A 25,857-nucleotide genomic window follows, 5' to 3' on the forward strand; every position below is an offset into this window, starting at 1 on the left:
GTGTGTGTGTGTGTGTGTGTGTGTGTGTGTGTGTGTGTGTGTGTGTTTATTTTATTTTATTTTATTTTATTTTATTTTGCCATTATCCCCTCTAACCTTGTATCTCATGTTTTGTTTTTAATTGATAGAGATGGGATCCTTGCTCTGTTGTCCAGGCTGGAATACAGTGGTGTTATCATGTCTCACTGCAGCCTCAAACTCCTGGCCTCAAGCAGTCCTCCCCCCTCAGCCTCCCAAAGGGGTGGGACTACAGGTGCCATCACATGCAGCCCCAGATCTGAGCTCTTCTGCTTACTTGCTGCATAGCCTTTGAATTGGGGTAGTGCCAGCTGCTGTAACAAACAAGCCCCCATATCCCAGCAGCTGAGCATGATGGAAGTTTCCCAGTGGCTCACACAATGCAGATGGGCAGTCCTCTCCAGCAGGAGGCCTTCCAAACAGTGACCTAGGGACTCGGGTGCCTCCTCTGTTGTGGCTCCACCATCTTCTGGGGTTTTGGAGTCCTCTGCATCAAACCAGCCGCAGAAGAAGAGAGCACAGATGAACCTTCCCCGATCCTTTGAAGCCCCAGGCTGGCAGCGACACACATACCACTTCTGTGCACATTCCAGTGGGGAGCCTGTCACATGGCCGGCCTGGAGCAAGGGAGGCTGAGAAACGTGGTTCCCTGCTGGATGGCCGCTCTCCAGCCCGACTTTGTAGTATAGGAGAGGACACACACATTGCTGAGGCACGGTTGGCTGTCTGTGTGATAACTGTGGGCAAATCATCCACCTCTTGGGCCTCTTTTGTTGTCTGTTAAATAGAAGGGCATCACTCGGTTGAGGTGATGGCTGGAAAGCCCTGTACGTTCACTAAAATCATTCAGTAGTGCACTCAAGAGAGGAGTTCGGTGCTATGTAAGTGCTACCTCAATTAAGCTGTTTTTTTCAAAATAGGAATTCAAGCCGGACATGGTGGTGCACGCCTGTGGTCCTAGCTACTTGGGAGGCTGAGGCAGGAGGATCATTTGAGCCAGGGGGTTCAAGACCACCCTAGGCAAAATGGGGAAACCTCGTCTCAAGCAAATGCAAATGCTTTAAAAAATAAAATAATAGAAAGCACCTCCCCCCAGGGGTCTTGTGAGGACTTAGTGAGTGAAATTTTTCCATGTTGGCCATACCACGTAGGTCTGTGGATGTGCACAAGTGTACATGCGTGTCTGTGTGTGTATGCTTGTGTATCCGTGTGTGTGTGTGTGTGTGTGTGTGTGTGTGTGAGGTGGGGGGAGGGGAACAAGGACACCAAAGTAGGCCTGAGCCAGACGATGAGTTGGGTGTCGTTTCATAAGGGTGGTGCCAGCTCCAGCCGACCGCCAGCAGGAAGTGGTGGGCGGCTCAGTCTTGCTTCTTGCTTGGGAAACCCTCCCCCACCACGGTGGCCCTCCCAGCATGTGGCAGAGCCGTGACTGCTGCCATGAAGTCGGGGGGGACCCCCACCCACCCTCAGCAATACAGATGGCAGATGGAGGCCTCCCTTGAGGCCGGTGAGGACACACCCTTGAGGCTCGAGGTGGGTGCGCCGTTCCCCCGCCGTCTTGAGTGTGGGTGGAGGCGGTGCTGACTGCCTGGCATGATCAGAGGTCAGAGAGGCCTCTGCTGCCTGGTGCTGGCGGTGCACAGCCATCACGTCCACAGCTCCTCCTTCAACGGGAGGCAGGGATGACCAATGACAAAATACTCTGAGGGTCGAGTTCCCACTGAGACTCGGCCCTCTGCTGGGCCTCAGTTTCTCCACCTGGCTGGGGAATCTGGGTGTGGTATTCCCAACATCCTGCCTTGGGAAAGCACAGGGGTGAAAGCTACCAGCTTTGGAGCCAACACCAATGCTAGCTGTGTGACGTTGGACAAGTTGTCTAGTCTCTGTGCCTGTTTCCTCATCTCAAAAGCCAGTGCCTCAGCTCACACCTGTAATCTAGCCCTTTGAGAGGCCAAGGCAGGAGGATCGCTTGAGGCCAAGAATTGGAGACCAGCCAGGGCAACAAAGTGAGACCCCATCTCTGTTATTTTCTAAGTGGAGCTATCAGTAATGCCTGTCTCATAGTAGTGAAGGTTAAGTGCGTTGGTCCTGAGAACGGCCAGGCAGGTGGTAGGTTCTGTGTGAATGCTGGTGCTGTTGTTATTGACGTTGTTACTGTTATTTCTTCACTGTAGGGATGGGGAAGCAGAGGCCCAGAGCAGTGGTGTGACTTGCTCAAGGTCACCCAGCAAAAAAAGTGGCGCATGTTAGGATCAAGGCCAAGCCTCAAGGCCCATGGTATCTCCATTGCTCCCGCCGTGCCTCCGAAGCCACGTGCGTTGGAACTGGGTCAGAGGCGGTGTGTACCTGGCAGATGACGCAGCGGCAGGGATGGGCGCGTGGATTAATTCCTTGTCTCCTGCTGACACCTTGCGGAGAACAGGCCTGAAGGGAGAGGGAGATAATGGAGGAAGAAGAAGAGGGGCAGTAGAGGGACCCCCAAAGCTGAGCCCTACAAACCAGGAAGGGGATGCCGGAGAGGGGTGAATCCGATTGAGCCTGTGTCCCTGGGGAGCTCTTGATTTGTTGATGGGACAGACAGGGACACAGCTGAGACCACCCCCAAGGTATTCAACAGGGGCCCTGAGGGAGGGACAGGTGGCCCCTATGAATCTAGGCATTGAGCAAAGGCAGGACTCAGCACATGTGGGGGCAGCAGGGACGTCTTCCTGGAGGAGGGAGACCTGATGATAAGGAGGCACAGCAGGGAGGTAGAACAGGCAGGAGAGACTGTTCAGGAATCGAGGAGCAGATGGGATAGGGGACACTAAAGCCTTAGAGAAGTAAGGGGTGGTGGCTTGGCAGGAGGATCACTTGAGGATAGGAGTTTAAAAGCAGCCTGGGCAACATAGTGAGATTCCCATCTCTAAACATAAAAAATTTTTTAAAAATGAGCTGTGCACCGTGATGCACGTCTGCAGTCCTAGCTACTTATAAGGCTGAGATGGGAGGACTGCCTGAGCCCAGGAGTTCAAGGCTACAGTGAGCTAGGATTTGCACTCCAGCCTGAGCAACAGAGTAAGATCCTGTTTCTAAAAAAAAAAAAAGAAGAAGAAGAAGAAACTAAAATAAATAAGTTCATTAAATAAAGCCCTAGAGAGGCAGTGTGGGGTAGTGGTCAGAGCATGGGCTGAACCTGACAGTGGGGGGTACACATGGGGCCCAAACTGAGCCCACTGGGCTGTGTCCCTGATTTAGCCCCGCCCTTCCCAGGGTGACTCTGAGGCCCAGAGGGCAGAGATGAGCCAGGCACCCCATCCCTGGGTATGGGAGGGAGGGAGGGCTTATAGCCACTGGCGGCCGCCCGTTAAGCTTCCAGGGGACACAGAACAGCCTGAGGTGGCCTGGCAGGGCCAAAGCCCAAGGCGGGAGGATTGCACACGTGTGGACGCGTGTGCTACAAGCACGTGGACCGCCCACCTCAGCAGCCCTTGGGGACTCCACACGCATCAGGAAAAGTAGGTCAGGGGAGCATCCCAGCATCTCCCTGGTGGGCGTGGGGAGGAGTTCGAGACAAAGAGGGCTGTGTGCTCATCAGAGCCCCTGGGGGACAAACCCACAGTCCACACAGAAAGGGCCCAAGGACGCAGCTGGCCCGAGGAGGCCCGCACAGAAGCAGCCTTGCCTCGCCCCGCTGGTGTCGTGGCGGTCGCCTCGGTTTTCTAACTTGGAAGCCTCATCACCCAGGTGGTGGGTGGACATTTCCCAGGGGTTGGAAGAGGAGATTTTTTCCAAGCCTGAGGCCAGGGAAAGACCGTCACGCAGAGATGTCACCCCACGGAAGCCCAGCTGGTGGCTGCAGGAAAGACCCAGTGCTGCCCCGCCCAGAGCTGGGACTGCATGGAGACGCGGTGGCAGGTGTCATGTCTGCGTTTGGGTCAGCTCGCTAGGGTAGAGAGAAAGGGCGGGCGGGACCGGGTTCTCTGGGCCTGGCCCGTTCCTACCTCTGGACGAGAGGACTGTGGAATGGGCGGGGCTGGGGCACCTGTTTAGGTGGAAATGAGCTAGGAAAGAAAAGGCAATTGCTGAGGAGGAAGGTCCTGTTAGAACAGGGGCGAGGAGGCCAGGTGAGGTGGCTCATGCCTGTAATCCCAGCACTTTAGGAGGCAGGAGGATCGCTGGAGCCCAGGAGTTCAAGACCGGCTTGGGCAATATAGTGAGCCCCCATCTCTACAAAAAGTGAAATGTGAAAAAGATGAGCTGGGCATGGTGGCACACGCCTACGGTCCCACCTACGCAGGAGGCTGGGGTGGGAGGATTGCTTGAGCCCAGGAGTTGGAGGCTTCAGTGAGCCATGTGCGCACCACTGCACTCCAGCCTGGGCAACAGAGCGAGACCCTGTTTAAAAAAATAATAAAATTTAAAAAACAACAGGGGTGGCTGGGTGCGGTGGCTCACATCTGTAATCCCAGCACTCTGGAGGATTGCTTGAGGTCAGGAGTTCAACATGGTGAAACCCCATCTCTACAAAAAATGCAGAATTAGCCAGGTGTGGTGGTGCACACCCTGTGGTCCCAGCTACTCAGGAAGCTGAGATGGGAGGATTGCCTGAGTCTAGGATTGCAGAGTTGGCAGTGAACTGAGATCATGCCACTGCACTGCAGCCTGGGTGACAAAGTGAGACCCTGTCTCAAAAAAATAGATAGATAGATAGAAAGATAGATGAGATGAGCTGGTTCATGAATGGAGGGAGGCAGGAGGCTGGGGAGACGGGGCTGAGAGCAGGCTCCGGGGTGGGGAGGGGAGGGCTCCTTCCTCCCCAGCCAGCTGAGAGGACGGTGCAGATGGAGCTCCGTTTGGGGCTGGGTGGGAGGCCAGGAAGTTCTCTCCTGATGTTCCTCCTCTCCGTGTGAAGTGGGAGGCTGGGTCGTGCCGAGAGTGAAGGGGAAGGCAGAGGAGGAGGAGAGGCTTGGGGCCGGGAAGGGAGCTGCTGGGCCAGGTGAAGATGCAGGGCCCGTGGGGTGCTTTCAGCCTCCAGCCATGCCCACCCGCCCTCGCTCAGCCAGAGAGAAAGCAGCGATGATGACGGAATAACACAGCAACCCCAGGCACCTGTGGAGCACTCCCTGCGTGCTGCACGCCAGGCTTCACGCCGGTTAACTTATTCAACTCTTGCAACAACCCATAGGGAGAAGGCACTGTTGTTATTATTATTACCATACTTAGATAGGGTCTCACTCGGCATCTGGGCTGCAGTACAGTGGAATGATCATATCTCACTGCAGCCTCAAATTCCTGGGTCAAGCAGTTCTCTTGCCTCTGCCTCCTGAGTAGCTGGGACTACAGGTGCGCGCCACCACACCCGGCTGACATCTTCTTTTATTTTTTATTTTTGTGGAGACATGGTCTTGCACAGGCTGGTCTCACACTCCTGGCCTCAGGCAGTCCTCTTGCCCTGGCCTCCCAGAGTGTGGGACCAGAGACGTGAGCCACCTTGCCTGGCCCAATACACTATTATTATATCCTTTGTATAGATGGGGAAACTGAGGCACAGAGAGATGACATAACTTGCCCAAGGACATCCAGTAGCAAGTGACAGAGTTGGACTCAGACCCAGGCTGTCTGGCTCTACGTCTGTGCCTTCTCCCAGATGGAGCTGTGGTGCTTAGGGGCAGGCTAGGGACGCTGGAGTGACATGTCTGGGATTACAGGAAAAGAGGACAGGTGTGGTGGTGCACGCCTGTAATCCCAGCACTTTGGGAGGCCGAGGTGGGTGGATCACCTGAGGTCAGGAGTTTAAGACCAGCCCAGTCAACATGATGAAACCCTGTCTCTACTAAAAATACAAAAATAAGCTGGGTGTGGTGGCAGGTGCCTGTAATCCCAGCTACTCAGGAGGCTGAGGCGGGAGAATCACTTGAACCTGGGAGGTAGAGGTTGTAGTGAGCTGAGATCGCACCACTGCACTCCAGCAGTGACAAGGGCGAAACTCTGTTCCCCTCTCCCCAAAAAGAGATACTTGAAGAAAAAAAAAAAAGAGGGAGAAGGGAGTGCAAGGAGGGCAAAGGGAGGCTGCACCGGGAAGCAGGTGCCCAGGGCCTGGAGTAGAGGCTGGTGGCAGCTTCTAAAGGAGGCAGCCCTGGCCTCTCCTGCTGGTGCACACACAGACACATACTCATGTGTGTCTGTACCTGGAAAAGGCTCGTCCCCCTAGTCTATCCCTTCCCATTTACAAATGAGAAATGCAAGCCCAGAGTGGTTGCCTGGAAGACAGGGGCAGGGAGGGACGGGGTTTTAGAAAGGGGCAAAAGGGGCCAGGCACAGTGGCTTATGTCTATAATCCCTGCACTTTAGGAGGCCAAAGCAGGTGGATCGCCAGGTCAGGAGTTTGAGAACAGCCTGGCCAACATGGTGAAACCTCGTCTCTACTAAAAGTACAAAAATTAGCCAAGGTGCTTGTAATCCCAGCTAGTGGAGAGGCTGAGGCAGGAGAATCGCTTGAACCCGGGAGGCAGAGGTTGCAGTGAGCTGAGATCTCAACACTGCACTCCAGCCTGGGTGACAGAGCAAGACTCCATCTCAAAAAAAAAAAAAGACGCAAAAGGAAACTTTGGGGTAATAGATGTGTTCATGGTCTCTATGGTAGGGATGTATGCATATGTCAGAATCATCACACTGTACACTCAAATATGTGTAGTTTTTTGTACACCAAACATATCTCAATAAAACTAGAAAAATGGCATGAGGGAAAATAAGAAATGAACGCCACAGACACGGAATTAGTTCACTGTCACCCATGTGACAAGGCAGGTCTCAGCCCAGTGTGGTGGCTCACGCTGTAGTCCCAGCACTTTGGGAGGCTGAGGTGGAAGGATCGCTTTTATCTCAGGACTTCAACCAGCCTGGAAAACACAGCAAGACCCCTCTCTACAAAACATTTCAACATTAGCCAGAGGCGGTAGTGCATGCCTGCAGTTCCAGCTACTCAGGAGGTTGAGGCAGGAGGATCCCTTGAGCCCAGGAGTTCGAGGCTCCAGTGAGCTATGATCACTCTACTGCACTCCAGCCTGGGCAACAGAGCAAGACCCTATCTCAAAACAAATACATTCTTTTTCTTTTTTTGAGACTGAGTCTCGCCCTGTCACCCAGGCTGGAGTGCAGCGGCACAATCTCTGCTCACCGCAGCCTCTGCTTCCAGGGTTCAAGCAGTTCTCCTGCCTGAATCTCCTGAGTAGCTGGGATTAAGGTGTGCACCACCATGCCCAGCTAATTTTTGTATTTTTAGTAGAGACAGTGTTTCGCCGCCGGGCGTGGTGGCTCACACCTGTAATCCAAGCACTTTGGAGGCCAAGGTGGGTGGATCACCTGAGGTCGGGAGTTCAAGACCAGCCTGACCAACATGGTGAAACCCCGTCTTTAAAAAAAAAAAGAGAGAGAGAGAGAGACAGGGTTTCGCCACGCTGACCAGTCTGGTCTTGAACTCCTGACCTCAAGTGATCTGCCTGCCTTGGCCTTCCAAAGTGCTGGGATTACAGGTGTGAGCCACTGTGTCCAGCCTAAATATACTTTTTTAAAAAGTCAGGTCTCCCGCCCCGGCTCTGGACTGACCCCTACGTCTCTGTGCCTCCCTCGCACCCACAGCCAATCCACTTGGGGACAAACTCAGTAGCTATGAGGGGTATGTCCAGGAAGACGGTCTCAGCTTGTGTGGATGTTGAAGGGGTCAGTCAGGCTGGGAATGGGAGCGGGGGCTGGGTCTTTGGGAACAGGTGCCCTACCTTTGTGTCTGGGCAGGGCTTAGGGGAGACCCTGGGACACAGCTGTAGTGTTTGTTCCTGAGTCAGGTGGTGCTGTCATCTGCGGAGGGGGAGGCACTGCCAGGCTGTGCTGAGGTGTGGCCGTGTGTGTGGTGGTATGGTGCGGCCCAGTGTACAATCCCAGTGCGGCCCATCTGTACCATCCTGCCGGTTTGGCCTAAGACGGCGTGGCCGAGATACGTGATGGTGCAATCAGGGTCCTCAGACCTCCTTGTCCCCATCCCCTACCATATGGACAGCCCACACCACTTTGGATCATAATATACAACTGGCGTGACCACTGTGTCTACTGCCTCTCTCCCCCTGGAGTGTAAGCCCCATGGGGACAGGGAGTCCTAGACGTTTGTTCAGTGCAGTGTCCTCCTGGCATTGGAGAGCCCTGGGGAACAGCAGGTGCTTCATCAATACTTGTGAATAAGCCAGGCATGGTGGCTCATGCCAGTAATCCCATTGCTTCGGGTGGCTGAGGGGGGAGGATCACTTAAGGCCAGGAGTTCTAGACCAGCCTGGGCAACATAGTGAGACCCCAACTCTACAAAAATAAAAATAAAAAATCAGCCAGGCGTGATAGGGGCAGCAAACTACCATGACACACGTTTACCCGTGCAAGAAACCTGCACATCCTGCACATGTACCCCAGAACTAAAAATTAAAAATAAATAAATAAAATTAGCCAGGTGTGGGGGCGCATGCCTGTAGTCCAACCTACCCAGGAGGCTGAGGTGGGAGGATAGCTTAAGCCTGGGAGGTGGAGGCTGCAGTGAGCCATGATCCGTGCCACTGCACTCCAGCCTGAGTGATAGAGTGAGGCCCCATCTCTGAAATAAAAATTAAAACAGGCCGGGTGCAGTAGCTCATACCTGTAATCCCAGCACTTTGGGAGGGCCAGGCAGAGGGATCACTAGAGGCCAGGATTTTGAGACCAGCCTGGGCCACATAGTGAGATCCCCTCTCTACAATCAAAACAAAACCAACGCTTGTGAATGGGAGTACCCGTGTGAACTCAGTATCTGGCTGTGTCTGTGTAACATAAATACAGGGCGTTGCCTGACACTGTGTGTGGGTGGCAGCATGAGGCAGAGGGGCCGGTGCCACCAACCTCAGGGTCCAGCGGTGACTGGCTTGGGGTAGCTCACTCTAGCCTGGCCCCTGAGGCTTTGGGGAAGGCGACACAACCAAGATGCTTGTCGCCCCCTTGTGGTTATCTTGGGCCTGGCAGCCGGGCCCAGCCTCAAGTTTTCTGAGCGCTGGGGAGGACCGAGGGGCTGGAGAAGTGGACCCGTGCCTGATGTCACATTTCATGCTCATCCCCCCACCCCCGACCAAACAGGGAGAAGATGAGCGTGGGCTGCCCAGAGCCTGAGCCGCCCCGCTCCCTGCCCTGCTGTGGGCCGGGGACTGCCCCAGGACCTGGGGCAGGCGTGCCGCTACTCACTGAAGACATGCAGGCCCTGACCCTCCGCACTCTGGCCGCCAGCGATGTCACCAAGCATTACGACCTAGTCCGGGAGCTGGGCAAAGGCACCTACGGGAAGGTTGATCTGGTGGTCTACAAGGGCACAGGTGAGCAAGTGCAAGCTGGCAGCACTGGGAGGTCGGGGTGGCGGGACATGGCCTTCCAGCTGGGCCAGTGTTCTCTGGTGCTCTGTGGGGGCTGGGAGGCAGGGTCACGGGCCAGATGAAGAGGATGAAACAGCCAGGGAGAAGGAGAGTGGGCAGATGGGGCAAGGGAGGAATGGGGACAGAGTGGTCAGGCTGCAGGGTGGGCTGCTGTGGGGCCATCTGGGGTGCCTTTGACACAGCCAAGGGGCTGTGCCAGGGGCCTCTGGAGAGGGCAGGGCTGGTGTCTGTGTCTGGGCATCACCAGTGTCTGAGGGATGGCTGACCCCAGGTAGGTGGACAGAGAGTGAGGGCAGTTCCTCGGGAACAGGGTGCCACACTTAGTGGGTGGTAGAAGGGCCTTCGGGATCAGTATGGCCATTACCATCTCTGGGGGGGGTGGGGACAGTGAGACCCAGGCCGATGCAGCCACATAGCCAAGGCCGTGCAGCTTCAGAGGCCATGAACTAAAACGAGACCACAGGAGTCATCTCCAGAGACTTGTCGCTTAGTCACTGAGCTTGATACCTCCCCCACACTGTAGGTCACAGCCATGCCACCCAGCCAGCCAGGGGCAGGGGCTGCGTGAGCTCCCACAACTGCACACGCCTGGGTCCGGGGGCTCTGTGTCAACTGAGGGCAGCAGAAGGAGCACCCAACATGGGGTCACCCGAGCTTTGTTACTTGCTTGCTGTGTGACCTTGCACAAGTGACTTCACCTCTCTGTGCTTTGGTGTCCTTCTCTGTAAAATAGGGTAATGTTAGTGTTTAACTCATAGGGTCATAATGACGTGTGAGTTGTGAATGTGCAGTGCTGAAGGCAGGGCCTGTGATGCCTAAATGCTCCGTGGACACACATGTGTACACCACACAGCTATGCACCAGATGGGCACAGATGCTTACCCAGGCACAGCGTTGTGGACACGTGCCTTGCCATGTCTCATTTCTTATTCATTCATCCATTTAACAAGACTGGAAGTTCAGGGAGACCGGGTCTAGCTGGGGTAGACCAACAAGATAAATAAGCATATAACAGACAGGACAAAATGAGAGGTGGAGGGCGCCACAGGCCTCCTTGCCCCCTCCTCCTGGAGGGCTGCAGACTGGGTGTAGAAGGCTCAGGTTGAACCTGCCTCCATGGCCTTGGGCAATCCATTTCCTCTCCCTGGGTCTGCTCCCTATCCATAAGATGAGGACAGTCATGCCATCTGGGGGCCCCGTTGTGCCTTGTTCTGGACACAGGCAAGGGTACATCCAGCACAGAGGCGCTGGGAGAGGGGGCTTCACCCCTGTTGCTGTTGTTCCCATCAGGCACAAAAATGGCACTCAAGTTTGTGAACAAGAGCAAAACCAAGCTGAAGAACTTCCTGCGGGAGGTGAGCATCACCAACAGCCTCTCCTCCAGTCCCTTCATCATCAAGGTTTTTGACGTCGTCTTTGAGACGGAGGACTGCTACGTCTTTGCCCAGGAGTACGCACCTGCTGGGGACCTGTTTGACATCATCCCTCCCCAGGTACCCGGGATGGTGGCATAGGGTGGAGAGGGTCTTCAGGGTCCCCAGAGTGTGAGATAGGGGTGGATTCAGACCATTCAGTCAGCAAGTATTTATTGGGCGACTGCCATATGTCAGTTACCATTCCGGGAGCTGGGATGTGCAGTGAGGAAGATAAAAGTCCCTGGTTCTAGCGGGAAACTGACACTCCGCAGTGAGCCAGATAATAGCAGGAGATGAGCACCTGAAAGGAGATGGTGAGAATGAAGGGATGAAGTCCCACTGCGCCTTCTCCTGGGGCTGGACAAGAGGAGAGGTGTGAGATCCACCCGGGAAGGAGGCCTCAGAGGAAGTGACCCTGGAGCCAGCAGGGTGGGGGAGGACTCCAGGCACCGGCTTTAACTCTGCTCTGCCACATGCTGGCTGAGTGATGAGACCTTCGGAGCAGGTCCTCCCTCTGCTGAGCACCTACTACCTCCCAGAATCTGGAGACACAGATGCACGGACACAGCAGGGAACAAGACAGGAAGCTCGGGGAACCCGGTTCTAGTTGGGGGAGACACACCAGATTAAATATCTAGCAGGCAGGACAAACTGAGAGCAGGTGGAGGGCACTGCGGACCTCCTCATCAACCTCCTCCTGGAGAGCCATGTGTCCCTTCTGGAGCCCCAATGCCCCCATAGGAGAAGCGGGCATAGTAGCCACTCTGCAGAAGGCTTGGATGAGAGAGAGAGAGAAAGGGCGGTCTGCAGCACCGGGGCCGCAGCAGGTGCGCATCTGCGCCGTCACTGCTGTTACCGGGGACAGGGTGGGAGGCGAAAACTACCCCGCTAGAGAGGGAGCTGGAGGGGCGGGTGGCGGGGCGGGCACGGGAGAGCTGGAAAGCGAGCGCGGCTCCCCCTACCCCCGGCCGCCCGCAGGTGGGGCTCCCCGAGGACACGGTGAAGCGCTGCGTGCAGCAGCTGGGCCTGGCGCTGGACTTCATGCACGGGCGGCAGCTGGTGCACCGCGACATCAAGCCCGAGAACGTGCTGCTGTTCGACCGCGAGTGCCGCCGCGTGAAGCTGGCCGACTTCGGCATGACGCGCCGCGTGGGCTGCCGCGTCAAGCGTGTGAGCGGCACCATCCCCTACACGGCGCCCGAGGTGTGCCAGGCGGGCCGCGCCGACGGCCTGGCGGTGGACACGGGCGTGGACGTGTGGGCCTTCGGCGTGCTCATCTTCTGCGTGCTCACCGGCAACTTCCCGTGGGAGGCGGCCTCGGGCGCCGACGCCTTCTTCGAGGAGTTCGTGCGCTGGCAGCGGGGCCGCCTGCCGGGGCTGCCGTCGCAGTGGCGCCGCTTCACCGAGCCCGCGCTGCGCATGTTCCAGCGCCTGCTGGCCCTGGAGCCCGAGCGCCGCGGCCCGGCCAAGGAGGTGTTCCGCTTCCTGAAGCACGAGCTCACGTCCGAGCTGCGCCGCCGGCCCTCGCACCGCGCGCGCAAGCCGCCCGGGGACCGCCCGCCCGCCGCCGGGCCACTGCGCCTCGAGGCGCCCGGGCCGCTCAAGCGGACAGTGCTGACCGAGAGCGGCAGCGGCTCCCGGCCCACGCCCCCCGCCGTCGGGGCGGTGCCCGTGCCCGTGCCGGTGCCGGTACCTGTGCCGGTGCCGGTACCTGTGCCCGTGCCCGAGCCCGGCCTGGCTCCCCCGGGGCCCCCCGGCCGGACCGACGGCCGCGCGGACAAGAGCAAAGGGCAGGTGGTGCTGGCCACGGCCATCGAGATCTGCGTCTGAGCCGCCCCCGCCGCCCTCGGACCGGCTAACCGCCCGGGGCAGCCCCAAGCCGGTGCCCGGCGGTGGGGAATGGAGCCGCCTCGCCGCGGGGCAGGGGGCGCAGCAGTAGACTAGGCGGGTCGCGGCCGCGCGCCTGGTCGGTCCCGGTGGGCTGGTGAGGGGGCCACCAGAGACCCCTGGTGGGCGGGGACTTCACCCAGAGGAGCCAAGCCTCACAGACCCGAGAATTCGGAGCCCCCCAACACACACACACACACACACACACACACACACACGCGCGCACGCACGCCAGGAGCAAGGGAGCTCTCGGGCCACACTTTCAGAAACCACCATGAGCCCTGGAACCCTGGACTCGTTGCTCCTGGCCCTCCATACCCCCTGGCAGATCATCCTGCGGTCCCACCCCAGTTCCCCACCTCCTGGCCGTCCCACTCTGTCCCCTCCCTACCCTGGGCACAAAAAGGGACTGAAGTGTTGGGCAGAGGGGGTCTAAGACCCCTGGGCACTGGCTGGGATCAGGGCAGTGAACGGAGGGCAGCTGTGCCCTGCCCTTCTGGAGGCTGGAGGGGAGAGGCAAGCCCCTGGAAAATGTAGCAAATGTCTGGATGTCGCATAAGTGCTTGTATGTGCAGAACAGCCCCCAAGGAGCTAGTGACTCCTGCACACTGCACACCCCCATTGCACGGATGAAAACACAGCCCAGGAAGGAGGGCAGCTTGGCACTCGCTGAGAAGCAGAGCTCTCTCCCCTCCCTCCCCCTTCTCCTCCCCCCAGCCACAAGGGTTTGTCCTGACAACTTCCGGGGATAGAAGGGCTCACAGGGCAGGGATCTTAGCTGCCCCGGCATCCTTAAGGCAGGGCAGTGAGTGCGAAGCTGAGGGCAGGGCCCAGCTCCCCCTGCCAGCCGCACCTTCCCAGGCCCAGGGACCTCCACCGGGTCCTCCCAGCCCTCGAAGCCCCAGCCTGGACATAGTAGCTTGGGCTTCCGGCAGGTGGCAAGGTGGTTCATGCTGGAAATTTCTCCTGGGTTTCTGCTGGAGTCAAACATGCCAGCCTCCAAGACCCCATCCTGACGTCTCCCACGTTTCTGGTACTGGAGTGTGCAGGGTGTCGGAGCTGCACGTGGGTGTGAGAATGGGGCCCGTGGATTCAATGGGGCAAGTGGTGACTAGGTGTGTGCGTAGGGTGCAGACGCATGGGTGTCTCCCTGTGCATTCAGTGACTGTGCGTCCGGACAGTTCAGCAGCCCCACCCGCCCTGGTCCTCCCAGGCAGCTGTCCCAGGGGCCAGGCCTGCCTTGCACCACACCCCTCAGGGAATCCAGCAAGGAGCCCCTCGCAGGTTGGTTCAGGCCCCCAGGCAGCAAAACAGAGATGACAGGACCCCCACCTCCTCCAGTGCTCCCTCCTGACCCCCTGCCCTCTCTGTGGAGGCCTGGGACCCCTGCAATAAGCTCCACATGGGCAAGGCTGTCCCTGTGCCTTGCAATGCCCCACCCTCTGCCCCAGGTCACCCCTGCCAGGGTCCCTCCTGGGGTTCTGGGCCATTCAAGGGGCTCTTTGATGGGCCAGGCCGGCCAGAGTGAACTCCGAGCACTTTCTGGCTGGAGCCCCCACCTCTGCACTCCCCACTCATTCCCACCTTGAAAAAGGGCTATAGGTCCCCTGCCCTGCCCGGGTCCAGTTTACAAACAGTGTGGGGTTGTCCCAGGGCCTGGCCCCGCTCTCCCGCTGTGCCCACTCCTCTCCAGACCCCACCTCCCCAGTGGGTACGGGCCCTCCACATGCCAGGTAAGTAGCAAACCCCCCTCCAAGGGCCAGGTCTCAGAGAAGGCCCGTCACTGCCCCCGGCCCACCTGGAGCCCATCGGGGCTGCCTCTCCCAGCCGCAACTTCTCCTTTTGCCTTAGGCCTCGCGACATCCTGATCTCTCCTGCAATAACAAGGAATTGAGATTCCACAGTAGACGTCCCTTGCCGTGCGCACTCTTTCTCTTTCTCTCTCTCTCTCTCTCTCTCTCTCTCTCTCTCTCTCTCTCTCTCTGTTAAGATCCTGTTCGGGAGTTTCCCCTGCCATCGTAGTATCTAGTATGTTAGAGTTGGGAGGGGACCATAGTTACGTAGCCCAGCCTCCTCATTCCCAGAGGTACCCAGAGGGCCAGCCACCAGCCTGACCCCAAAGCAGAACCGGAACACCAGGTTGAGGCCCTGCTGCTGCCACCTCCTCTGCTGGTCGGGCTGGGACCCTTTTGCCCCTTAGGAGAGGTGTTGGTCACAGATGTTTACCTCAGTTTATGTCACTGTCGAAGAAACAAAAATAATAGCAAAAAATAATACTGTAGACATGAAGACTTAGAAGACAAAAAAAAACCACACACACACACACACAAAATCTCCCCGTTGCGATTCTTCTGTGAAGGTACAGTGTGTATGTGTGTATGTGTGTGTGTGTGTGCGTGTCTCCGTCCTACCCCGGGCAGGCCGGGGCATCCTGACCCCTGTCCCAGCCCCCGTGTCCCCCACACTGCCCCTGTCCTTTGGTGCTTCCCAGAGACCCCTCTGAGCTGGCCTGTGGGGTGCGGGGAGCCCCCTGGGTGGGAGGCAGGGCCACAGGTCGGCTAGAGGGTCTCCACCAGGCCCTCTGAACAGAGCCCCATGGCTGCCCAGTGTTCCCTGAGCCCACGCTGTGGCCAGTGGGACAGTCCTGGTGGCTGGCATCAGCGTCCATGCCTGGCTCAGGGCCTGGGGCAGGGTCCCGGCCCCAGAGCCCCAGACCCTCATGTCTTGCCACCCTTCCCCCATGTGTTTGTAAATATTCTGGCATCCTTTGGCCCTGAGAAGGTTTTTAAATGTGTTATTTACTTCTCTAAACATGACGATTGCTATAAAATAAACAAAAGTTTAGAAAAATGACCACTGGGTGGCTGTCTTTTCTCAGCTTCAGTGCGGAGAGGGCGGTGGGGTTGGGGGGGGGGGGGGCACACAGCTACTCTAGAAACTGAAAACTTGGGCCAGGCATGGTGGCTGACACCTGTAATTCAGGCACTTTGGGAGGCCAAGGCAGGCAGATCACCTGAGGTCAGGAGTTCAAGACCAGTCTGGCCAACATGGTGAAACCATGTCTCCACTAAAAACACAAAATTAAGGGCCGGGCGCGGTGGCTCAAGCCTGTAATCCCAGCACTTTGGGAGGCCGAGGCGGGTGGATCACGAGGTCAAGAGATCGAGACCATCCTGGTCAACACGGTGAAACCCTGTCTCTACTAAAAATACAAAAAATTAGCTGGGCATGGTGGCGCATGCCTGTAATCCCAGCTACTCAGGAGGCTGAGGCAGGAGAATTGCCTGAACCCAGGAGGCGGAGGTGAGCCGAGATCGTGCCATTGCACTCCAGCCTGGGTAACAAGAGCGAAACTCCGTCCCAAAAAAAAAAAAAAAAAAAAAAAACACAAAATTAGCTGGGCATGGTGGCGCACACCTGTAGTCCCAGCTACTCAGGTGGCTGAGGCAGGAGAATCGCTTGAACCCAGAAGGCGGAGGTTGCAGTGAGCTGAGATTGCGCCATTGTACTCCAATGAAACTCCATCTCAAAAAAAACAAACAAAACTTGACCTTGACGTAGGCTCTAGGCCTCCTGTGACCACTCAGAGCTCAAGGTGAGGGTTACAGGACCCAGATTCTGGGACAAGGGGCAGGCAGTTGTCCCTTGCCTGCAGTTCAGTTTGTATGTGGCCTGAGTAGGAACCAGAAGCAAAAACCCAGGGCAAAACCGGCAGGGCAGTTCACCACTAAGCGCCTTTTACTGAGGACTTTTTGTGTACCTGGCTTCCTGCTGGGGGCTGGGGACATGGCACTGAGCAGGACAGACAGGGCCCCTGCCCTCGGGCAGCTGGCAATCTAATGATGCAGGGAGACATCCCCCAAACAGCAGGCTGGGCAAGGTGAGAGCATGGAACTGGGATACTCATTGAGTTTGGAGGAGCCCCTAGATGCTCCCTGAAGACAAGTCCAGAGGATTTGAAGTTCTTTGGCATGGCAGGGGGCAGGAGGAAGCTGAGCGGGCCAGTCGTGGGTGTAGACTCCACCAACAGGCAAGACGGATGTTCTGAAGGAGGGGGCGCTTCAGTGGGCTGTAGGGAGATTCATGATTCAACACTCATTCAAACAAATATTTGCTAATTACCTGTTACTGTCAACAGAGCAGCTCTGTTGGCTCTGCCTTCAAATACAGGCACATCCCAGGGCAACATTGCCCTCTGGACACAGTCTCCCTCCCTGGCCTAGGGCAGGAGCCTCCTCTCCTGAGCCTCTACAGGCTTTTCTTTTTTCTTTTTTTTGAGTTGGGGCTCGCTCTGTTGCCCACCCTGGAGTACAATGGCATAATCATAGCTCATTTGCAGACTCCATCTCCTGCACTCAAACGATCCTCCCACCTCAGCTTCCCAAGTAGCTGGGCCTACAGGCACGTGCCATTGCTCTGAGCCATTTTATTTTTATTGTTACTTTTTGTAGAGACAGAGTCTCACTATGTTGTCCAGGCTGGTCTCCAACTTCTGGGCTCAAGTGATCCTCCTGCTTCGGCCTCCCAAAGTGCTGGGATTACAGGTATGAGCCACTGTGTGCGGCCAGGCAGATTTTTTCCCGAACATTTGTCACTGTGTTCAGAACCCTACAATGGCTTCCTGTACTACCCAAAATCAAAGCGGCCGTGCTTAGAGTGGTCTCCAAAGTCCCACGAGCTGAGAGGTCACAGGAGACCTAGAGCCAATGTCAAGGTCAAGTTTCAGCCCCGGCACATTCTAGCCTCATCCCTGCCATCCCCTGTACTGCCTGCCAAGGGTGTACTCACCTCGGGACCTTCACCTTCACCTTGGACTCTCCAAGGGCTCCCTCCCGCCCTTCCTTCAGGGTCAGAGCAAATTTCCTGAGTAGCCTAGGTGGAGAGAAGCCCCCTTAGCCTGCCCCGCTGCACACTGAGCACCTGCCACCACCTGCAGGACCATGTATCTGTGTGTTACCCATGTCTCCCCACTGGAACGGAAGTTCCATAAGAGCAGAGGCAGTGTTTGGCAAACTGCTACTTCTCTGCAGCCCCCACGCCTGGGACGGGGCCTGGTGCCGTGATGGGAACTCCATAACAACTTGTCACTTGAATGCAAGCATCCCCGGTACTATTTTGGGGCCAAGGAAACAGCAATAAACAAGACACACAATCCCTACAATCCCTATCACATATCCTGAAACTCACTTTCTTTTTCTTTCCTTTTTTTTGAGACAGAGTCTCACTCTGTCACCCAGGCTGGAGTGCAATGGTGAGATCTCAGCTCATTACAACCTCCACCTCCAGGATCAAGCCATTCTCCTCCCTCAGCCTCCCGAGTAGCTGGGATTACCGGCGCACACCACCAAACCCAGCTAATTTTAGTATTTTTAGTAGAGATGGGGTTTCACCATGTCGGCCAGGCAGGTCTTGAACTCCTGACCTCAGGTGATCCACCCGCCTCGGCCTCCCAAAGCGCTGGGATTACAGGCGCAAGCCACCGCACCTGACCAGATGGACTATTATTATTATTATATTGAGACAGAGTTTCACTCTTGTCATCCAGGCTGGAGTGCAGTGGTGCAATCTCTGCTGACTGCAACCTTCGCCTCCAGGGTTCAAGTGATTCTCCTGTCTCAGCCTCCTGAGTAGCTAGGATTACAGGTGCCCACCACCACACTCGGCTTATTTTTGTATTTTTAGTAGAGACAGGTTTCTCCATGTTGGCCAGGCTGGTCTTGACCTCCTGACCTCAAATGATCCGCCCACCTTGGCCTCCCAAAGTGCTGGGATTATAGGCATGAGCCAACGCACCAGTCCCCGCTGAGACTTACTTTCCAAAACGGGGTCCCTAGTCCCTTGACTGTCTGTTAAGAACCGGGCCGCACAGCAGGTGAGTGGCAGGTAAACTTTATGTGTATTCACAGCTGCTCCCCATCACCTGTATTACTGCCCAAGCTCTGCCTCCTGTCAGATCAGTGGCAGCGTTAGATTCTCACAGATCGAACCCTATTGTGAACTGCACATTCGAGTATGAGAATCTAATGACTGATGATCTGTCATTGTCTCCCATCGCCTTCAGATGGGACTGTCTAGTTCCAGGAAAACAAGCTCGGGGCTCCCTTGATTCTACATTATGGTGACTTGTATAATTATTTCATCATATATTACGATGTAATAATAATAGAAATACAGGCCGGGCGCAGTGGCTCACGCCTGTAATCCCAGCACTTGGGAGGCTGAGGTGGGTGGATCACCTGAGGTCAGGAGTTTGAGACCAGCCTGGCCAATATCTTGAAACGCCATCTCTAGTAAAAATACAAAAACTAGCCAGACGTGGTGGTGCACGCCTGTAGTCCCAGCTACTTGGGAAGCTGAGGCAGGAGAATTGCTTGAACTTGGGGAGGCGGAGGTTGCGGTGAGCCGAGATCCCGCCACTACACACCAGCGTGGGCTGCAAGAGCGAAACTCCATCTCAAAAAAGAAAAAAGAAAAGAAATACACTGCACAATTAAGGTAATGCATTTGAATCATCCTGAAACCATCCCTCCACCCTCATCCTCACTTGACCTCACCCCACCCCACCCCCTGTCTGTGCGAAAATTGTCCCTGGTGCCAAAAAGGTTGGGGACTGCTTTTCTAAAGAGAAAAACAGACATTATATAAGTTACGTGATTATCTAGGAAATGATGGGGTGGACAGAGAGAAAAAGAGAAGGGAGACAAAAAGAACAGAAAAAGCCCCACCAGGGCAGGAAGGACTCCTACCTGATTTGAGAGAAGTTAAAGAAAGTCTCTTTCAAAACGTCTGCCACTTCTCTGCCATAAGGGTGCCGTCCACTTTAATGGATTGTGAAGGGGTGAAGGAGAAATCTACAGATGCAAAAGAGCATCACTGGTTCCCCAGGTTGGTGGACAGACATCACCTCTTCAGAACCCCCACTGAGTCAGAGAGCCGCAGGACTTGTCACTAGGGGGCCTGGGCTTTCGGCAGTCATGGCCCCTCTCCCCGCCACTCCCTGATGCCACTGCTGAATTCGCCTGGGCAATATCAGGCGTCCTCCCCGTTACAAAGCTTTAGTCCTGTCACACCCGTGGCTTGACTGGAAGGGCTTCTAATCTCACCCACACGCCACAACAGAACTAGCCCTGTCCCTGTAGCCCCTTCTGTCCTTTACTTTAGCCTTGGTTGCCTCCCCTCATCATGGCGCATTCCTTCTTGAGGGTGCTGGTATCCTGTCCATAGTCTTCCATCCACACTAATCAGTCCATCAAAAAGGTTCCGATAACATTAAACTTCAAGGCCGGGCGCAGTGGCTCACTCCTGTAACCCAGCATTTTGTGAGGCAGAAGTGGGGGGATCACTAGATCAGGAGTTCGAGAGTAGCCTAGCCAACATGGTAAACCCCGTCTCTATTAAAAATACAAAAATTAGCCGGGTGTGGTGGCAGGCGCCTGTAATTCCAGCTACTCGGGAGGCTGAGGCAGAAGAATCACTTGAACCCAGGAGGCGGAGGTTGCAGTGAGCTGAGATCACACTGTGACACTCCAGCCTGGGCAACAAGAAGGAAACTCCATCTCAAAAAATTAAAATGAAATAAAATAGAATAAACATTAAACTTTGGAAGGAAAGGGAGTTGAGTCTTGATTCCTCTTTTCCCAAGATGCTCCTTGAGGCTTATGCAAATTTTCCCGACTCCTCACCAGTCACAGCTAAGCAAGCAAAGGCAAGGGCCATTGGAAGGGGCAACAGCAAAGACCCCAGAACACCCTTCTCACAGTACCATAGATGACTACTCAATTTACAGTCACGCCACCGCAGAAGAGTCACCAAACAGCATCTCTCCCTCTCAAAAATGTCAACACCTATTCACCCACCTAGTGTCTGGTTTAGGGTGGAAATGTGGGTGTAAGATAAGTAATTTGGAGGTACTTACTGGCAGCTGAGGGGAAGAAACTGTTCTTTACCCAGCCTTGGGTTACTGGAGCTATGGGGCAATGGATGAAAGGAGAGGTTTTGCCAGGCATGGTGGCTCACGCCTGTAATCCCAGCACTTTGGGAGGCCGAGGTGGGTGGATCAAGAGGTCAGGGGTTCGATACCAGCCTGGCCAACATGGTGAAACCCCGTTCCCTACTAAAAAAAAAAAAAAATACAAAAATTAGCCAGGCACATTGGTGGGTGCCTGTAATCCCGGCTACTCAGGAGGCTGAGGTAGGAGAGCTGCTTGAACCTGGGAGGTGGAGGTTGCAGTGAGCCGAGATCGCTCCATTGCACTCTATCTGTAGCCTGGGCAACAGAACAAGAATCCATCAAAAAAAAAAAAGAAAAGAAAGAAAGAGAGAGAAAGAGAGAAAGAGAGAAAGAAAGAAAGAAGAAAGAGAAAGAAAAGAAAACAGAAGTTTTGATTTGGAGGAAAAAAGGACCGAAAGGAAACAATGGACAGACAGAAAGTGGGCAGAGCATGGTGAACTCAGGAGACAGGAAGCCCCATCTTGGGACTCCTCAGAGACATCGTGGAGGGGACTGGATTTTCCTTTTTCAAAATATGTTTATTTATTATTATTATTGAGACGAAGTTTCGCTCTTCTTACCCAGGCCGGAGTACAGTGGCCTGCTCTCCGCTCACTGTAACCTCCGCCTCCCAGGTTTAAGCAATTCTGTCTCAGCCTCCCAAGTAGCTGGAATTACAGGTGCCCGCCATTATGCCCAGCTAATTTTTGTACTTTTAGTAGAGACAGGGTTTCACCATGTTGGCCAGGCTGGTCTCAAACACCTGACCTCAGGTGATCCACCTGCCTTGGCCTCCCAAAGTGCTGGGATTACAGGCGTGAGCTACCGCGCCCAGCTGGAAATTATTTACATGATGAAAAATTTCAGAACTTCAGTAGAATGGACAGCTTCATGTTAATGCCATTTCAATAGTGACTTATTTCAGTCTGCATACTTTCCAAGAATGTCACTATCTCTAAGAAACAATCCCTATCATCCAGAACCACTTTGGTGCCTCCGTATTCCGGGAGAAGAACTTTATCCCCACCTTTCACGCTAACTGGTTAATCTCACCACCCCTTCCTTTAGAACGCAATCCAACAGCTACTACTGTTGCCTGCAATACTTTTCCTTGAGATTTTTCTGAAAGCGTAATGCCTCCTTTGGTTAGAGCTTCGCCAGCACTCCTTTCAACCAATACTCTGTCAAAGAATGGAAGAAACTTTCTAAAAGCTTGTCCTGCCATGACTTCCTCCGCTGCAGACTCGGACTCTGCTCTCACGCAGCGCCACAAGGAGAGACCACCTGTTTTTTTGTTGTTTGTTTGTTTGAGATGGAGTCTCACTCTGTCGCCAGGCTGGACTGCAGTGGTGCGATCTCGGCTCATTGTAAACTCCGCCTCCCAGTTCAAGCAATTCTCTTGCCTCAGCCTCCTGAGTAGCTAGGATTACAGGTGCTTGCCACCACACCCAGCTAACTTTTGTATTTTTAGTAGAGACGAGGTTTCACCATGTTGGCCAGGATAGTCTTGATCTCCTGACCTCATGATCCGCCCACCTTGGCCTCCCAAAGTGCTGGGATTACTGGTGTGAGCCACCACGCCCGGCTTTTATTATTTTTTTTTAAAAGACAAAGTCAGGCTGGGCGTGGTGGCTCACGCCTGTAATCCAAGCACTTTGGAGGCCAAGGCGGGCGGATCAACTAAGGTCGGGAGTTCAAGACCAGCCTGACCAACATGGTGAAACCCTGTCTTTAAAAATAAATAAAAATAAATAAATAATTTTAAAAAATTTTTAAATTAAAATAATAAAAGACAAAGTCTCACTCTGTCAGCCAGGCTGGAGTACAGTGGTATGATCATAGCTCACTGAAGCCTCAAACTCCTGTTGCTAGAAAGGGGTCCCAATCCAGACCCCCAAAGAGAATTTTTGGACCTGTTGCAAGAAAGAATTCAGAGTGAGTCCATAGAGTACAGTGAAAACAAGTTTATTAAGAAAATAAAGGAAAGGCTGGACGAGGTGGCTCACACCTGTAATCCCAGCACTTTGGGAGGCAAAGGCTGGTGGATCACTTGAGGTCAGGAGTTCGAGACCAGCCCTGGCGATATGATGAAACCCTATCTCTGCTGAAAATACAAAAATTAGCCAGGTGTGGTGGCGTACACCTGTAATCACAGCTACTGGGGAAGCTGAGGCACAAGAATCGCTTGAACCCAGGAGGCAGTCTGCAGTGAGCAGATATCGTGCCACTGCGCTATGGCCTGGAGGCAGAGAGAGACTCCATCTCAAAAAAATAAATAATTTTTTTTTTAAAGTAAAGGAATAAGAGAATGGCTACTTCATAGGCAGAGCAGTGGTACAGGCTGCTCAACTGAGTATACTTATAGTTATTCCTTGATCATATGCTAAACGAGGAATGGATTATTCATGAGTTTTCTGGGAAAGGGGCAGGCAATTCCCAGAACTGAGAATTCCTCCTCTTTTTAGAGCATATAGGGTAACTTCCTGACATTGCCATAGCATCGGTGAACTGACAGGAAGTTAATGCATTATTATTAGCATATAGGCCGGGCGCGGTGGCTCAAGCCTGTAGTCCCAGCGCTTTGGGAGGCCAAGGCGAGTGGATCACGAGGTCAAGAGATCAAGACCATCCTGGTCAACACGGTGAAACCCCGTCTCTACTAAAAATACAAAACATTAGCTGGGCATGGTGGTGCGTGCCTGTAATCCCAGCTACTCAGGAGGCTGCGGCAGGAGAATTGCCTGAACCCAGGAGGCGGAGGTTGCGGTGAGCTGAGATCGCGCCATTGCACTCCAGCCTGGGTAACGAGAGCGAAACTCCGTCTCAAAAAAAAAAAAAAAAAAATTAGCACATAACAAGCAGTAAGGACAACCAGAGGTCCCTTTCGTGGCCATCTTGGTTTTGGTGGGTTTTGGCCAGCTTCTTTACCACAAGCTGTTGGTTGTTTTGTTTTGTTTTGTTTTGTTTTTGAGACAGAGTTTTGCTCTTGTTGCCCAGGCTGGAGTGCAATGGCACAATCTCAGCTTACTGCAACCTCCACCTCCCGGGTTCAAGTAATTCTCCTGCCTCAGCCTCCTGAGTAGCTAGGATTATAGGCATGTGCCACCATGCCCGGCTAATTTTGTATTTTTTTTAGTAGAGACAGAGTTTCTCCATGTTGGTCAGGCTGGTCTTGAACTCCCGGCCTCAGGTGATCCACCCGCCTTGGCCTCCCAAAATGCGGGGATTACTAGGCATGAGCCATCACGCCCCGCCTATAAACTGTTTTATCAGCAAGGTCTTTATGACCTGTATCTCCTATCGACCTCCTGTCTCACCCTGTGACTTAGAATGCCTTAATCTCCTGGGAATGCAGCCAAGCAGGTCTCAGCCTTATTTTACCCAGCCCCTATTCAAGATGGAGTCTCTCTGGTTCAAATGCTTCTGACACTCGTGCCTCAGACTTTCAAACAGCTGGGACTATAGGCACACACCACACCACCACACCTGGCTAATGTCTTAATTTTTATTTTGTAGAGACAGGGTCTTGCAATGTTGCCCAGACTAGTCCCAAACTCCTGGCCTCAAGCAATCCTCCCATTACAGCCTTGCAGAGTGCTGGGATTACTGCATGAGCCACCATGCCAGGCCTTGATTTTTCTTAGCATGTGGGCTTAAGTCATTCAATGCTGATGTTAAAGGAAAATGGTGTCGTGCGTGGTAGCTCACACCTGTAATCCTAACACTTTGGGAGGCTTATCACCTGAGGTCAGGAGTTCAAGACCAGCCTGGCCAACATGGTGAAACCCCGTGTGTACTAAAAATACAAAATTTAGCCAGGTGCAGTGGCTCATGCCTGTAATCCCAGCACTTTGGGAGGCCAAGGTGGGTAGATCACTTGAGGTCAGGGGTTCCAGAGCAGCCTGGACAACATGGCGAAACCCCATCCCTACTAAAACTACAAAAATCAGCTGGGCACAGTAGTGAGTACCTGTAATTCCAGCTACTCAGGGGGCTGAGACAGAAGAATTGCTTGAAACCAGGTGGCGGAGGTTGTAATGAGCTGAGATGGCGCCACTGCACTCCAGACTGGGTGACAGAGTGAGACTACGTCCCAAAAATAATAATTTTTTAAAAAAGGAAAATGGGAGGCGACTGTAGAAGGTAGAGGATTTGGGGTGATAGTTCATTTCAATTGTAATAAGGAACACAAGATGCTAAGAGTAATGGGATGCAGCGGCCATCTGCTATTTTTGCCTGTTCAGCATCCACTCACCCTTTGTGTGATGACACCCCAAGCTTCCTTTGAACCAACCCTTCCTTCAGCGGAGGCTGACCCCACCCCTCGTTCTGTGTGGTGGTCACATGTCCCAGGTCTAGCCAATCGGCACATTTCATCTCCGAGCCGCAGCTGTAGGTTTCTAGCCGAAGCTAGGCTGCTCCCTGCCTTCTACACCTGTCAGGGGAGAAAGTGTTCTCTTTCCACTGGAGTTGCTAAGCATGAGGGATGTAAGCCTGGACCTGCTGGTGGCTGCCTTTGCCACCGCCTGGGGAGACTCTGGCCAGGCATGAAGCCCGCACAGAGTAAATGAAGCAGGGCCAGGAGATGAGGAGAGATGAATTCTAACTGTATCTATCACATGAGTACTAGGATCTGTGTCTGAAATTAGATCCACATGGCTTTCTCTTTCTCTTTTCCTTTTGTTGTTTTTCAAGACAAGAGTCTCACTCTGTCACCCAGGCTGGAGTGCAGTGGCTCGATCCCAGCTCACTGCAACCTCTGCCTCCGGGGTTCAAGCGATTTTACTGCCTCAGCCTCCCAAGTAGCTGGGATGACAGGCATGTGCCACCACGCCCGGCTAATTATTTTATTTTTAGTAGAGACGGGGTTTCACCATGTTGGCCAGGCTGGTCTTGAACTTCTGATCTCAAGTGATCTGCCCTCCTTTGCCTCCCAAAGTGCTGGGATTACAGGCATGAACCACTGTACCCAGCCCAAGCGGCTTTTTCAGTTACATGAGCCGACGTATTCTTATAAGTCTATGCAAGTTTCGTGTCTGTTATTTGCAAATAAAGGAGTTCTGACTGGTTTCCAGTGAAACCTCATCTGTAAGACTCCTCAGCCACCAGTATCCATGGGGCTTGCCCTACA

The 25,857-nt window shown here is 54.3% G+C and overlaps 1 protein-coding gene across 2 annotated transcripts in view; it reads left to right on the top strand.

Annotated features, from left to right (window-relative positions):
• Positions 1 to 15,589, top strand: part of SBK1 (SH3 domain binding kinase 1) — a 66,843-nt gene extending 51,254 nt beyond the window's left edge. For both annotated transcript variants that reach the window (XM_032243040.1, XM_032243041.1), the window contains exons 2-4: positions 9,145 to 9,377; positions 10,725 to 10,927; positions 11,828 to 15,589. In XM_032243040.1, the coding sequence (XP_032098931.1) occupies positions 9,145 to 9,377; positions 10,725 to 10,927; positions 11,828 to 12,679 (1,288 nt within the window). In that variant the 3' untranslated portion in view covers positions 12,680 to 15,589. The remainder of the gene's footprint in view (positions 1 to 9,144; positions 9,378 to 10,724; positions 10,928 to 11,827) is intronic.
• The last annotated feature ends 10,268 nt before the right edge of the window (positions 15,590 to 25,857 follow it).

Source organism: Sapajus apella, unplaced genomic scaffold (genome assembly GCF_009761245.1).
Source record: "Sapajus apella isolate SASKATOON/1434 unplaced genomic scaffold, GSC_monkey_1.0 scaffold51, whole genome shotgun sequence".
Taxonomy (NCBI): Eukaryota; Metazoa; Chordata; class Mammalia; order Primates; family Cebidae; genus Sapajus; species Sapajus apella.